This window comes from Erythrolamprus reginae, unplaced genomic scaffold, assembly GCF_031021105.1.
Source record: "Erythrolamprus reginae isolate rEryReg1 unplaced genomic scaffold, rEryReg1.hap1 H_29, whole genome shotgun sequence".
Taxonomy (NCBI): Eukaryota; Metazoa; Chordata; class Lepidosauria; order Squamata; family Dipsadidae; genus Erythrolamprus; species Erythrolamprus reginae.
Genome location: NW_027248483.1, coordinates 54,200 through 68,577, shown reverse-complemented (window position 1 = coordinate 68,577; position 14,378 = coordinate 54,200). Strand labels below are relative to the sequence as shown.

At 40.3% G+C, this 14,378-nt stretch overlaps 1 protein-coding gene across 3 annotated transcripts in view; it reads left to right on the top strand.

The window, feature by feature from the left end:
* LOC139155540 (collagen alpha-6(VI) chain-like) overlaps positions 1-14,378 on the top strand; it is a 242,177-nt gene that overhangs the window by 174,610 nt on the left and 53,189 nt on the right. For all 3 annotated transcript variants that reach the window (XM_070730719.1, XM_070730718.1, XM_070730717.1), the window contains 3 exons: positions 1,731-1,796; positions 11,764-11,817; positions 13,798-13,833. In XM_070730719.1, the coding sequence (XP_070586820.1) occupies positions 1,731-1,796; positions 11,764-11,817; positions 13,798-13,833 (156 nt within the window). The remainder of the gene's footprint in view (positions 1-1,730; positions 1,797-11,763; positions 11,818-13,797; positions 13,834-14,378) is intronic.

The following is a 14,378-nucleotide window of genomic DNA, read 5'->3' as shown; positions in this document are numbered from 1 at the left end:
AAATCTAAATGAATGGGAAAAAATTTGGAACCAAAATTATAAGTTAACACTGGCAATCCCTTATAAAGAAAATAACTATAAGATGTACAACCGTTGGCACCTTCCCCCATCACACATTGCTAAAATGTTTCCAAAATTTTCACCAAAGTGCAAGGAAAAAATTGGCACTTACTATCATGCCTGGTGGATGTGCACCCTAGTGAAAAAATACTGGAAAGAATTAAATTACACTTAGAACAAATTACAAAACAAAACATCTACTTACAGCTGGAACTGTTTTTACTAGGAATATGTAAGCAAAAATGCAAAAAAGAGGACAGATATCTGATTTTACATTTTTTGACAGCAGCAGAATGTTATATGCTCAATATTGGAAGAAAGATACAATCCCAACACATTAAATTTTATAATTAAAGTATATGAGTGTGCAGAATTGACCAAGACTCCAAGACAGAGAAAAAACAGACTTTTATAATGCATGGGTTCGATGGTATAATTGGCTAAAACAATAAAATACATTAAAAAGTAAAAGAAATGAACAAATAATTTAAAATTCTATGCAAATTATTCCAAAAAGAAAAATCATTATATTTCAAATAAGAGAAATAGTAAAGCCCTGGGTAGTTGACTATCCGACGGTTTCAAAATGTAAATATAGAAAAAACATGTAGAAATTCTTGATAGTATCTAATTTGGAAAGTCGCACACTAGCAGTCAACAGTATAGTTGACAAATTTGTTCTTTATGTCTATGTGAAATGTTTTGTCAGTCTTTACTTGTCTTACTATTATGTTGTTTCTTTTTTTCTTACAATATGTTGCTATTTTTTCTTTGTTGTTTTTAATGTATTTAATCAATAAAAACTATTTTAAAAAAAGAAAAGAAAAAAAAGATGATTACTAATCCTGGATATCTCTTAAGGCTCTCATTTACTATCAGTGAATAAATAGGCATTATCTAAGATCAGCAAAGGAGATTCAAGAATATTTTTCAGACCCGTACTGTTATTATATTATTGTGTAATTGGAACTTCAAATAAGATATGCATGTGTGTGTGTGTGTGTGTGTGTGTAGTTCTATCCTGCACAGCAGCCAGCTGATAATTAGCCCCTAAAATGTAAAGTCAAACACACACAGTTTTTTTTACATAAAACAAAGTTATTTTTATGAGACGTCTGTGGCTTCACATACGCTGCATTAAACATAGTCTCTGCCTTTGCCAAACTCCAGGCATGAGGCCAAATTGATAAGAGAACGACTCCCACACTCTTGCTTTTCAGCAGAAAGTCACTCACAAGAATATAACTGACCAGTAATTAATCCATGTTTGTCAGACAGAATACTCTTTACAGCCTGTTTCTTTTCTGAAGTATTGAACATTGACTGCTTGTAAAGAGTACTCTCAAAACCCCTACCCTTAAATACTCTCAGGGAGTGCTAACTATGCACAGCTGTGCTTACTTCTTTTTTCTGATCTTCCTCAACTGCTCCTGTCAGTCCCTCATTCTTCTGACCCAGGCATTCAGGATCAGATCCCTTATTTCCTCATCCTCAGACCCTGGCAAAGCCCCAGTTGGGAGCTGCAAATCCTCAGTTGAAGGCTGCACATCCCCAGTTGGGGGATCTATAGCATCTGTAGACTCCTCACCCCCAGACTTTTCCTCTTCCTCTGGCTTGCTCTCTGACTAATTTGATTGTCTAATCAAAGGGTTATCGTATTTATATTACAGGGTGAACCTGGACAAGACAATAACATAAGAGGAGCAAAAGGCTTCAAAGGGCTGTCAGGAAGGATGGTAATTATAACACATTCATATTCAAATCAGGTTTTATCAGAAATTATTGAGCAATGTAACCACTGTAGATAACTTGTGTTTTCAAAACAGAATGATTTAAAGCAAAATATTTGTCTAGTCATTTTATGCAAAGCCTTCAAAAGATAGGGGAAAATAGATACTTTTTCTGAAGAACAGTGCCTCCAGGAGGCGCAGAAGGATATCATGGTTGATGGTATCGAAAGCTGCTAAGAGGTCAAAGAGCACCAGGACAGAGGATAAACCCCTGTCCCGTCCCTGCCAGAGATAATCCATCAGCGCGACCAAAGCAGTTTCCATGCTGTAGCCGGGCCTGAACCCTGACTCCTGAGGGCCTAGATAATTGGCTTCTTCCAAGGACCGCTGGAGCTGGAGCTGGAGCGACACCACCTTCTCAACAACCTTTCCCATAAATGGAAGGTTGGAGATTGGATGATAATTGTTGAGTACGGCTGGTTCCAGGGAAGGCTTCTTGAGGAGGGTGCGCACAAGTGCCTCCTGTAGGGAGCTGGGAAGGACCCCGCCTTCAGAGAAGCATTGACAATCTCCTGGACCCAGTTCCGTGTCAACTCTCTACTGGCCGAAACCAGCCAAGAGGGACATGGATCCAGCAGACAGGTGACGGAACTCACAGCTCCACTTCATCAGGTGTCACCAGGTCAAACTCCTCCCAGAAAGATGGACAAGGACGGACCCCAGTCACCTCAACTGACTCATTGTCAGTCGACAATGCTATCCAATCGAAGTCAAGATTCCATCCGAATCTGATTGACTTTATCCGCAAAAAATGAGTTTAAATCCTCAGCATTGGTCTGCAAGGGTTTTCCTACTCCCCTCTGATTGAGAAGGGAGCAGGTCAGCCTGAACAGAGTGGCCAGGCGGAATTCCGCTGATGCAATCAAAGTGGCATGATACACGCATCTTGCCGCCTTGAGCGCCATTTTGTGAGTCTTAATATGAGCTCTTACAAGTGTTTGATCAGACTCAGACTTACTTTTCCTCCACCCCTTCTCCAGATGTCTCTTCTGGCGTTTCAACACCTGGAGTTCCTTGGTGAACTCAGGAGCGCTCCAGGGACTAGTGGCACAGAGAGGTTGCAATGGCACAATACAGTCAAGAGCCTCCATTGCAGCCTTGTTCCAGGCCACAGCAAGAGACTCTGCCGAATTGTGCACAAGTGAATTTGGTAAAACCCAAACGCCTTCTGAAAGCCCTCTGGGTCCATCATATGTCTGGGGCAGAACCACCTAGTCGATTCCGCCTCCCTGCGGGGGAGGATTGGAGCCTCAAAGTTAAGCCGAAGTAGAAAATGGTCTGACCATGACAAAGGCAAAACATCTAAGCCCCTTAATCTCAGACCATCACTCAATTGCTCCAAGAAAAAGATCATGTTGGGTGCATGTCCCCCCTCATGAGTCGGACCCTGAACTATTTGAGTCAGGTCCATGGCTGTCATGGTGGCCATGAACTCCTGTGCCAACCCAGAGGATTTGACGAATAATGGCAGATTAAAGTCCCCAAAGAAAATGAGTCTGGGGAACTCCACCGCCAACCCAGCCACCTCCTCGAGCAGCACAGGCAGAGCTGTTGACACGCAGCTGGGAGGCAGGTACATGAGCAACAAGCACACCTGAACCCCTAGGTCTAACTTCATAAGGAGGGACTCACAACCCGCAATCTCAGGGCCAATGAGTCTACGTAGGAAAAAAGTCTCCTTGGGTATAATAGTCACTCCTCCCCCACTTCCCTGGGGTTGCATCTGGTGCCATACATGAAGCCCGGCTGGGCAAATTTCAGAGAGAGGAACTCCTCCATCTGGGCCCAGCCTGGTTTCAGTCACACATACCAGGTCGGCCTCCTCCTCCAGGATCAAGTCCCAGATGAGGAGAGCTTTATTGACCATCGACCTGGCATTGAGTAGCAACAGCTTGAACCCAGGGCCCAGATTACACTTGTCACCAGTACCCCGGGTTGAGCTCATGGGGCTGGAACAAGGGATCACTTTCAGGCACCGATCTCTTCTTCTCCCAGAATAGCTAACCCCATGGCTCCCTCCATATCTGCCTCTCTCCAGATCTTCTGGCCCTCTACCACCCCAAAGAAAGGAACCCCCAACCCTCCTACACCTCTATCGCCAGGTAAGCTAAATATCCCATCTATACTATATGCATTCAGTTCATAATCATACAATCCCATTCATTCCAAATATTACATGTATCCATCACTAGAAAAACACCTAATAATTTATCTAAAAACAGTGGAAACATTAAAAATATACCTAAAAACAATTATTAAAAATGATGTAAACCCCAGTATAAAAAATGTTAACAAAAATCTATACAGCAGGCATATGGGACCCATAGCACTGAACTTAAAATGGTCTTCTGTAGGAGTTCTCTGTGGTTATAATCCAAATATAAAATATTGCCCAGTCTAAATAAAAAAAGGCTGTCTCCTGCTGTTACTTCCCTGGCCATTGACCATAGTCATCACAGTGATGGGAATAAAATGACCAAAAACCATTTGGTTTCTATATCCCAAGAGTCCCAGTAGGCCTAAAAGGAGCCCTAACAAGAAGGAGGGCTCTGGCATACTGATTACTCTAAGTGCTTCAGTATTCTCTTGGCATTTCTGGTGTCTCTTGGAAGGCTAAGGGTATGGGCCCGAGGCTCTCAGAGAGGACCTATCTCTCTGTGATTGTGGCTGCAATGGGTTTCAGGACCCTGGGGTTGTTGATTCCTCCTCCAGGGCTAGTCTAGTGGCCTTTTCCCTGGCCTTGCCCTGCCTAGTGCCCTAATACGCCATGCTCTTTCTTTGATACTTCCTCCTTTCCTCTTCTTTTTTAATATAGTTTATTATCTCTGCTATTTTACTTTTTTGTAATCAATATTTTTATTTATTTATTTATTTATTTATTCTTTGTCCAATATACAATACATATGGAAGAGAATAGACATTAAGTAATATATATGACGATAGAAAGTAAAAAGAAGAGAAGTAGATGGGAGGGAGAGAGTATATATGATATAAGAGATAAGGAGATAATATATATAGATATAGATATAGATATATAGATATAGATAAGGAGAGAATATATATCACATATGAGATAAGGAAAGACAATTGGACAGGGGACGATAGGCACATCAGTGCACTTATATACGCCCCTTACTGGCCTCTTAGGAACCTGGAGAGGTCAATCGTGGAGAGTCTAAGGGAGAAGTGTTGGGGGTTGGGAGTAGACACTATTGAGTCCGGTAATGAGTTCCACGCTTCGACAACTCGATTGTTAAAGTCATATTTTTTACAGTCAAGTTTGGAGCGGTTAATATTAAGTTTGAATCTGTTGTGTGCTCTTGTGTTGTTGCGGTTGAAGCTGAAGTAGTCGTTGACCGGAAGGACGTTGCAGCATATGATCTTGTGGGCAATACTTAAATCGTGTTTTAGGTGCCGCAGTTCTAAGCTTTCAAGACCCAGGATAGATAGTCTATTTTCATAGGGTATTCTGTTTCGAGTGGAGGAGTGAAGGGCTCTTCTGGTGAAATATCTTTGGACGTTTTCGAGAGTGTTGATGTCTGAGATGTGGTATGGGTTCCAGACAGATGAGCTGTATTCGAGAATGGGTCTGGCATAGGTTTTGTAGGCTCTAGTCAGTAGTGTGAGATTGCCAGAGCAGAAGCTACGTAGGATCAGATTAACAACTCTAGAAGCCTTTTTGGCGATATTGTTGCAGTGGGCCTTAGCACTTAGGTTGTTTGATATTAGTATTCCAAGGTCTTTTACTGAGTGTGGGTTGGCTGTGAGAATTTGTTTATTCAGTTCATATGCGAAGTTTGGATTCTTTTTGCCGATGTGGAGGGTAGAGCATTTGTTGGTTGATATTGGAAGTTGCCAGGTGTTAGACCAATCTGAAACAAAGTCAAGGTCTTTTTGGAGAGTGAGTGTGTTGTCAGTGGTGTTGAATAGTTTCACATCGTCGGCAAAAAGCACACAGTTGCTTGCAATATTAGCACAGAGGTCATTGATGTATAGGATGAAAAGAGTAGGACCTAGTACACTGCCTTGGGGAACGCCGCTTTGACAGGGACGGGGGTGGAAATGGCGCTTCCGATTTTGACAACTTGTTGCCTGTTTGACAGGAATGCTGTAATCCAGTTGTGGAGGAGCCCTGAGATGCCATAGGATTTGAGTTTTAGGAGAAGTTTGTCGTGAACCACTGAGTCAAAGGCTTTGCAGAAGTCGATATAAATTGCATCGATGGATTTTCCTTGATCAAGATGGGTAGTCCAGATGTTTTTGCAGTGAAGTAGTTGTAGGTTGCAGGATAGTTTCTTTCTGAATCCAAATTGTTTTTTTGATAGTAGGTTATTAGATTCTAAGTAAAGGGTGATTGATCGATTTATAATTGATTCCATGATTTTACAAGGGACACAGCATAGTGATATTGGTCTGTAGTTGTCAACTAGTGATGGGTCTCCTTTTTTGAAAATGGGGATGACTACTGCTTTTGACCACAGCTTGGGGAGAGTGCTGGTCCTGAAGGATTTTTGGAAGATAATGCTTAGGGGTTCAGCTATGGCAGAAGAAAGTTTTCTTAGGAAGTATGCACAAAGACCGTCTAGTCCGACAGATAGGGAAGGTTTGAGGTCACGGATTGCTTTTTCAACGTAGTCTATAGTGAAGATGATTTGGATTAGGTTTTTTAATGAGTTTGGAATGCGATTTGCGAAGAGGGGGGATGAGCCATTACTGTTGACAAAAACGGAGCCAAAAAAGGAGTTGAAGAGGTTAGCTTTGGATGGTTCATCGTGGTATTCTTTGTTGTTGGGTCCTACGAGAGGTGGAATAGGTCTGGAGTCGTTAAGTTTGTTGTTGACGAAGTTGTAGAAGGCACGGTTAGATTTGGTACGTAGGAGGTTTTCCTCTTGTTCACTGTGATAGTTGAGACATTCTACTTTTATTTGTTGGCATATGCTTCTGTAGCGGCTTTTAAAGTTGGTTACTGGGCCTTTTTTATTTCTATGCCAGAGGGATCTTTTTTTGGTTTGTAGTTTCTTTATCGAGACTGGTACGTTATTTTTTCGTTTTCTTCTAGGAGAGGTGAGTGGAACATGCAGATCTATAAGTCTATTAATTTGGTGTAAGAACGTGTTGTAGAGGTCATCAATGGTGATGCAGTTAGAGAACAAGGATTGCCAATTAATAAATGAGAGATTGGCGTCTATGAGTTCATAGTTGGCTTTCCTGAAATTGTACTTAGGGGCCGCATACTTCATGTGAGTGTTTAGATGATGTAGGTTGAGGTTGAAGTTGATCGTGCTGTGGTCGCTGTTGGAAAAAGGTTCTTTTGTGTGCAGTCCATAGATAGCACTTTTGCTGTTGCAGAATATGAGATCGAGACAGTTGTTGAGTCTGGTGTTGTTTGATACTAATTGTTCCAGTCCTAGGTTGGTGACGGCGTTATAGATGGCGGTATGTATAGGTTCAGTGGAGCATTCGTTTAGTGACCAGTTGATGTGTGGTAGGCTGAGGTCACCAAGGAAGATAATGGGATGGGGGCAGGAGGTTGCCCAAGTTAGGAGGGAGGTTAGTTTAGTTGCATGGGTAATGTCGTAGTTAGGAGCTCTGTAGCACAGAAGGAAACAGAGTGTAGTGTTGAGGGAAATGTCGCAAACTAGGCTTTCAGGGAGGATGAGATCTTGTGTAACTTGAATGTTTTTTAGGTTGAGTGAGCTTTTGTAGAATATGGCTACACCACCCCCTCTGCGGGAGTCGCAGTCAGACCGGAAGACCAGGTAGTTACTTTGTGTGATGATGGAGTCAGGATATGAAGAGTTCAGCCATGTTTCATAAACAAATATTGAGTCAAATATGTTTGTGTCAAGTAGGATGAGGAATTCAGATAATTTGTTGATTATGCTTCTTGCATTGATTAGTTTACATTTGAGATTGAGTTCGTGGTCAAGGGTGGGATTGGGTTGAGTTGGGTAGAAATTGGATTGGAATGAGGTAGTAAGAGGCGCACTATCCTATTTGTTGCTTGAAGTGCTGGGGGGGTCCGTTTGAAGATGAGGGATGATGGGTGGAGAAGATGGCTGAGGAGGGACAATGGGATTGGGGAAGAAGGGATTATGAGATTTGGTCCTGATGCAATCAGAGCTGTAGTCAATGTAGAGGTTAGTTTCACCTTGGTCACAACGTCTCCGGAGTTCGGCCTGTAGTTCATGAGAGCGGATGCGTTGGAGTAGTGTTAGGTCTGGTCTGGATCTGAGTTTGTTGTAATTTGCGTTATTTCTGGCGATGGAGTTCATGGTCCTGATGAACTGTTGTTTGGTAGTTTTGTTTTTGCAGACTATTCTGCACAGCCGGGGAGCCATTGTTCCATCACTGTACTTTAGTACAGGGCCACTTCTAGAAACCGCTAAGATATCGTCAGGGGCGATTGATTGAGGATGATGGTTGTGGATGATATTTGATAGATCGGTTTCCCCGTTTTCTTCTAGGCTAAAAAGTACGGCGTTATGGCGTTTTTGTCCACGTTCCATGGCATCTTGCATCAGGGTGGAGATGTCAGTAGTAGGGTTTGAAGATAGAGGTAGTGGTGGCCTGGGTGGAGTATAAAGTGGTGGTGGTGGAGTGGTGTAGGGTACTTGTTTTGGTGTTATAGTGTGTATCAGATCTTGGATGTTTTTTTCTATGGAGGCAAACCGTAGTTCCATGCTTTCTGAGCATGATAGTTGGGCTTTAGAGACTGCTGATTGGATTACATCAGATAGATTGCCAAGGGAGTCTGGTTTGGGAGTGCAGGATGGGCAGCAATAGTAGAAAGAAGGATTATCTTGAAGAAAAGTGGCGACATGCTTATTTATGTTAAGGCAGGTATGATGAGCTGATTTTTTGCAGGAGTGACATTTTATAAATCCTTCTTGTGTATTAATAGTGTTGTTACATATGAAGCAGATGTTAACAGACTCATTTACTTGATTTGCTTGTATTTTTTTCTTGGACGGCATAGCTGCTGGTTGAATGAGACTGCTGGGTTCCTTTGCAGCCACTAGGGGTGTTGGAGCGACCTGTAGAGATTTATAGCTTTTGAATGAGAAAGGTTGCTGTGTTATTATACAGCCACTAGGGGGGATCAGGCATCTTCCAGGGTCCTTCACTAGCAGCTAGACTCTGGTGTTAGCAGGGTCTTTCACTGCAGGCTGGGCTCCTACCACTGAGGGTCTCAGTTAGGAATTTTAAGGTCAGGTAATTAATGATGGCTCTACACAGCTGGGGGTCAGGCGTCTTCCCAAGTCCTTTGCAATGGCTGGACTCTTTTTAAAGTTTATTCAGAGTCCTTTCGCTATTGTCAGGATTCCTAATGCTGAGTAAGTAAAAATTGGAAAATCAGAGAATTTACTGTTGGGTTGAAGGCAATTCTTTGTTAGTAAGTTGGTTTGTTTATTCCTTTTGTTGGAGTATTATTAGCGCCTACCAGCTCCTAGCACCATCTGGGTGTTTGAAAAGTCAGTTTCCTTTCTTCAGGCCTTTGATATGCAAATTGAGATGGGCTAGGGGGGAGGGGAGCGGGGGGGAGAGAAGAACTTTTCCTCTTTAAAGTTTCTTGAAACTTCTTGAAGTTAATTAAGTCTCTTAGCTTATGATTTGAGTTTAAGCTTTGGAAGAGGGAAAGAGATTTTCTGGAGTTAAGGAAAAAAAAGTATCCGGATTCTTATACCTCAGATGCTGGCTGCTGAGATTCTTTGTTTTGTTATGGAGCAGCTAGGAGAAGGTGAGTGGAAATGGGTACATGTTGCTATATTTGTAGCACGCTAAAACTCACCGATTCTTTGCTTTTCTCTGCAGTATTCAGTCATTAGAACTTCTCCCCTTAGGATCTTTGCAATTCCTTATGGTTTCTTTGCAATTTCTTATGGCTTTTCTCTCAGAAAATCTCCCCTCCAAGGAGCTGCAGTCGCTGCCTCTTCCCTCTTCTGGCAGGGTTCTCCACAGCTGACTGAAAGATTTTGTTAGATATTGTTCTTTAATTATCTTGTTTGATCCTCTTTTATTTCCCTTTTCTTTTTTATGACCCCCCAAGGGGTGACGCTAGAGATCCCTTGAGGCCTGTGCCAACTGCTGGCTTTCTATGTAGCTGGGCATTGTATCCACATGGATGGCCTGTGAGCCTCAGGGAGAGAACAAAGAAGACTGTGCTAGGCCACGTGGCTGCTCTTTCAAAGCCTTACTTCCAATGCTAGTGGCTGGCTTAAGAAGAGGTAGTATTTATGCTGTACCCACACCACTGTCCATAAATGGCAGCCAGGAAGAAATGCTCCATGTTTGCACCCACATGGCCTCCTTTGATTCTGCAGTGAGAAACAGAGCCACGCCACAAGAAAAATGCCCAGGAGGAGAGAGAACAAAGGAGCTCGGCCTGCTCTAAACCTCACCATCTTGGCGTCTGCCAGGGAATATCGTGACTTGCAGTGCTGCCATGACAATCTGCCTGGCTCCTTCTCTCTGTCTGTGGCCCTCAGACCAGCAAATGAAGGCAGGGCCAGCAGAATTACATGTTCTGCCAGTTGTGGCAAGTCATGAGACAAGAACCAGGGAGGAGTGGGGATGGGGGGTGAGGAGGATCTGTCCCCTTCACCATCTCACATTGCTGCTCACCTTCAAATCCAACGAGGAAGGCATTGGCAGTCACTCCAACTCCCAAAGCCCTGCTGGGCTGGTTGGTTCACTACTTTAGCTGCCAGATTGCAAGGGCCATTCTGACTCCCAAAGCCCTGTCAGGCCTGTCAGTTTCCACCACCAGAATTTTCTTTCCTTAGAACATATCCTTGGGTGATAACTTATGTTAGAATTTTCTCTTTTTTTCCTTTTTTTTAAAGGATGCTCATGTGCCAGATGTGCCTCAGGTATCTGGAGAATTAAGTCCACCAGAACAAAAAAAAAACCCAGTAATTTTGTAATATCCTGAACTTCTGATGAATTGGAAGGAAAGTACGTGTCCTTTTAGGTCATGGGCTGAATCTAAGAGGGGGAGCATAGGAAGTGGTACTACTTTTAAAAACTACAGATTCAATCCTCATTGGTCATAGGGTGGTCTTAACCCATACTTGGAGGCTATCTCCACCAGCTTGGAGAAATGCTTAAGTCTGGCTGTCACATGATGCAAACCATCTCTTGTGAAAGCCTTGCACAGTCCTAGACAAAATGTCTAGATAAAAAAGAAGGGTGAATATGATTTATTTCAGGAAATTTTTGACAAAATGTATAACAAAAAAAAAGAAGAAATCAGGCACTTGACATCTTGTTAAACTAGGATGGGGACTGGGGATAGAGATCCTTAAATCCCACCATGATACATTAATACTATAAAAAACCCCTCCTGTTGCCTACATTTTATCTTGGAATCTTGGTGACTTTCAAATTTCCTTCATTCCCATAAACCTTTTAGCCTTAGGAAAGAAAGAAAGAAAAAAGATGTAATAAAAGATTTTTCTTCTGTTGAGGTTAGCTGCAGCCTAGTGATAGCAGCTAGGGAGGACATAGTCCACCTACCTAATACTGAAAAGTGAGACGCATATTACAAATAGTTTACTTATTAAGCATAAAATTATGCTTTCTATTTTATTTTATTTATTTATTTTTGGCAGCCTCATTCCAGGTGACAACAATAAAATACAAATCAAAGAAGGAACAATGCTTCATCTAAAGGGAACAATTAAACCATTTAAAAGGTTAAATTAATTTTAGTACAATATTATGTTAGTGTCTGATAATAATAGTAATTGGCTTAAAAGCTATGTTTCTCTGATACTACTTTTTATGAATTTCATAAACGTATGTGCTAAGTTGTCTATCCCGTATACCTAGTAGAAATGATTAGCACAAAAATGGAAACATTACTTATTTGTTACATATTAATTAACAGAAACATTAATGCTCTATTCAGGGGGAAAAAGGATTGAAAGGTTCAGATGGCTCAGCAGGAGATCCAGGAAATAAGGTGGGGCCCTTTATCTTCACTATCTGGTTATCCTGGATGTGATAGAAAATTATGTCCTCATGGAATTGGCTGTCCACACTTTCTAATGCAACATTTCTCAATCTTTACAACTTTAAGATGTGTCAACTTCAATTCCCAGAATGGCTGGTTGGGGAATTTGGGGAACTGTCAAGTCTATGCATCTTAAAATAACCAGGGTTAAAAAATACTGCTCTCTTGTTTCATCTGTTCGTAGTCACTGTAGTCAGCAGGTTTCCTTCAAAGTAATGTCTGAGTAATTTAAGAGATTCTGTACACTTTGGGATTATATTTGGAATAAATTAGACTAAAGAAGGAAGGAATATACTTGTATATCTTAGAACAACTTTAATCTGTCTGATGAAATAAAGATAATGAGGACATGAAAGTAAAAAGAGGTTGGTTTTCACAGATAATTTTTCCTATAGATAAACTATTGTTGTTTTTCCCTTATTTAAAAAAAGGATACAAAAATTCCAGACTAGATTAGAAGAAATCATAACTTCAGGCTCACTGAAGGAGAAATTTATTTTTCTACTTATTATTTATATATTGTTAGCAATTAGAAAGAGGAAGGATTGGATTTGTCTATAAACATGTTAGAATGCTCAAATAAATTTTAAACTGATATTTACTTTTTCCTTATGTCTTTTTTTTTAGCACCTGGAGAAAATAAAATTCTTTCTTCAACTGTATTAATTGCTTAACTGTATTAATTAATTAATTGTATTAATTACCACTGAGCCACAAACATTTTTTCCTACAACATATGGAGTCTTCCTTGGGACATTTCATTTTTAAAATAGTTTTCAGCACATCTATTTTGCTACTGCAGATTGGGAAGGTCTGGATTTTTGTTCAATGTACTTTTGGGATCTCAAAATCATGTTCTCATTCATTGGGGGGGGGAGCAGTTCTATAGAAATTCTAGATAAATAGAGAATGCTTCTCTTTTTGCATATAACACATTCAGTTCAACAGACAGAAATTACTTAGGTAGTTCAGGAAGCCCTAAAGAATCCAAAAATTTTTGCTCAGAAAGATTAGAAGAAATGAACAGAATTTCTTAACACTTGGCCCTATCTCCATTTGGAGAGGGAAAGAAAACAAGACAACTTTGAATGCCATGAATCCAAAGCCATTTCTTACAGATTGTAGGATTGCTAATTAACCCATGTCCTTTTTACGTTCACTGATTTCTGTTTCGTTTCTATTACAAGAACAGAGAAGTTCCAATACAACTTATACATGATAAATGTCTCACTAGTAAAGGCAAGGCTATCAATAAATATCCAGATGCTGAGGATTCTAAAGCATTATATTATCTTTTAGAATATTCCATTATTTTGGCCATACCTCCTATTTCAGAATAATTTAGCATGTAAGGTCACTGAATGCCATATCAGGTCAATTTATTCATTCAATTTAAGAATTTATTTGTTTCATTTGTATAGCCACTCATCTCATATATGTGACTCTAAGCTGCTTACAACAATATTAAAAACAATATTCAAAATATAAATAAAAATAGCAAACATACTACATTATAAATCTCAATTCAGCAAACATTTAATCAGAGTCAGCAGCTGAATACATTCTATAGAAAAGGTTCATCACTTCTTGACTCCCAAGTATGATAGGACAACCATGTCTTCAGATCTTCCTAGAGGATAGAAGGGTAGGGGTTGAATCTAAGTTCTGGACGTATTATTATCCAAAGGGCAGAAAAATTTCTCTTCCTGAGTTCTGTTATATGACACTGGAATGGACAGTACCTGATATGTTAGTAATCAGAAAAAGAAAGTATAAATGTTGTTTAATTCTAGCACAAAGACAATATACATGATTCAGGACTGAATTGCATATTTTTAAGTGCTCTATGAGCTTGGTTGTTTACTAACAGATATTTTATTACCCAACAGAATTAAGATTTGGCAATAAAAATGACACCTTCTATTGCAGGGAGCTGAGGGAAATACAGGACCTTTAGGTCCAAAGGTAGGTTTCTCTTAATTTCACACATTTAAGTACAATTAGTCTGGCATAAGGATTTTGTTACTGAAAAAAATTAAGTCAATAAAAGGGATGGAAGCAATCTGATGGGAAATCAAGATACATAGCTGTGTATGAGTAAAACTATGGACTAGTTAATAAAAACTTAATAAAATGAGAAAAATCCACCAAGTTGGTCCAAGCAATAACAAAGAGAGGATTTTAAATAAGTAAAATAGTTATCTATTTAAATTTGATTCATTTATAGTAACAGAAGAGGTAATTTTGTAATAAAATGTTACTTCAAATGGGAACATACTTAACCCTGTGTAATTAAACTTTTTCTTCCAACTAATCATCCCACCCAAGAGGATTTTTAATGTGAGTCCTGCTGACTTTTTTTAGTAACTGGAAATGATTTTAAAATCAACTTGCCACAGATTATTAGAATTCTTCTTTTATACAGAGATCATGCTCAAATCTTCAGGTCTGTGCCCAATCAGCCCTATGTTCCCGCACCAACATAAAATGATACTGCATGGTTGTGCACA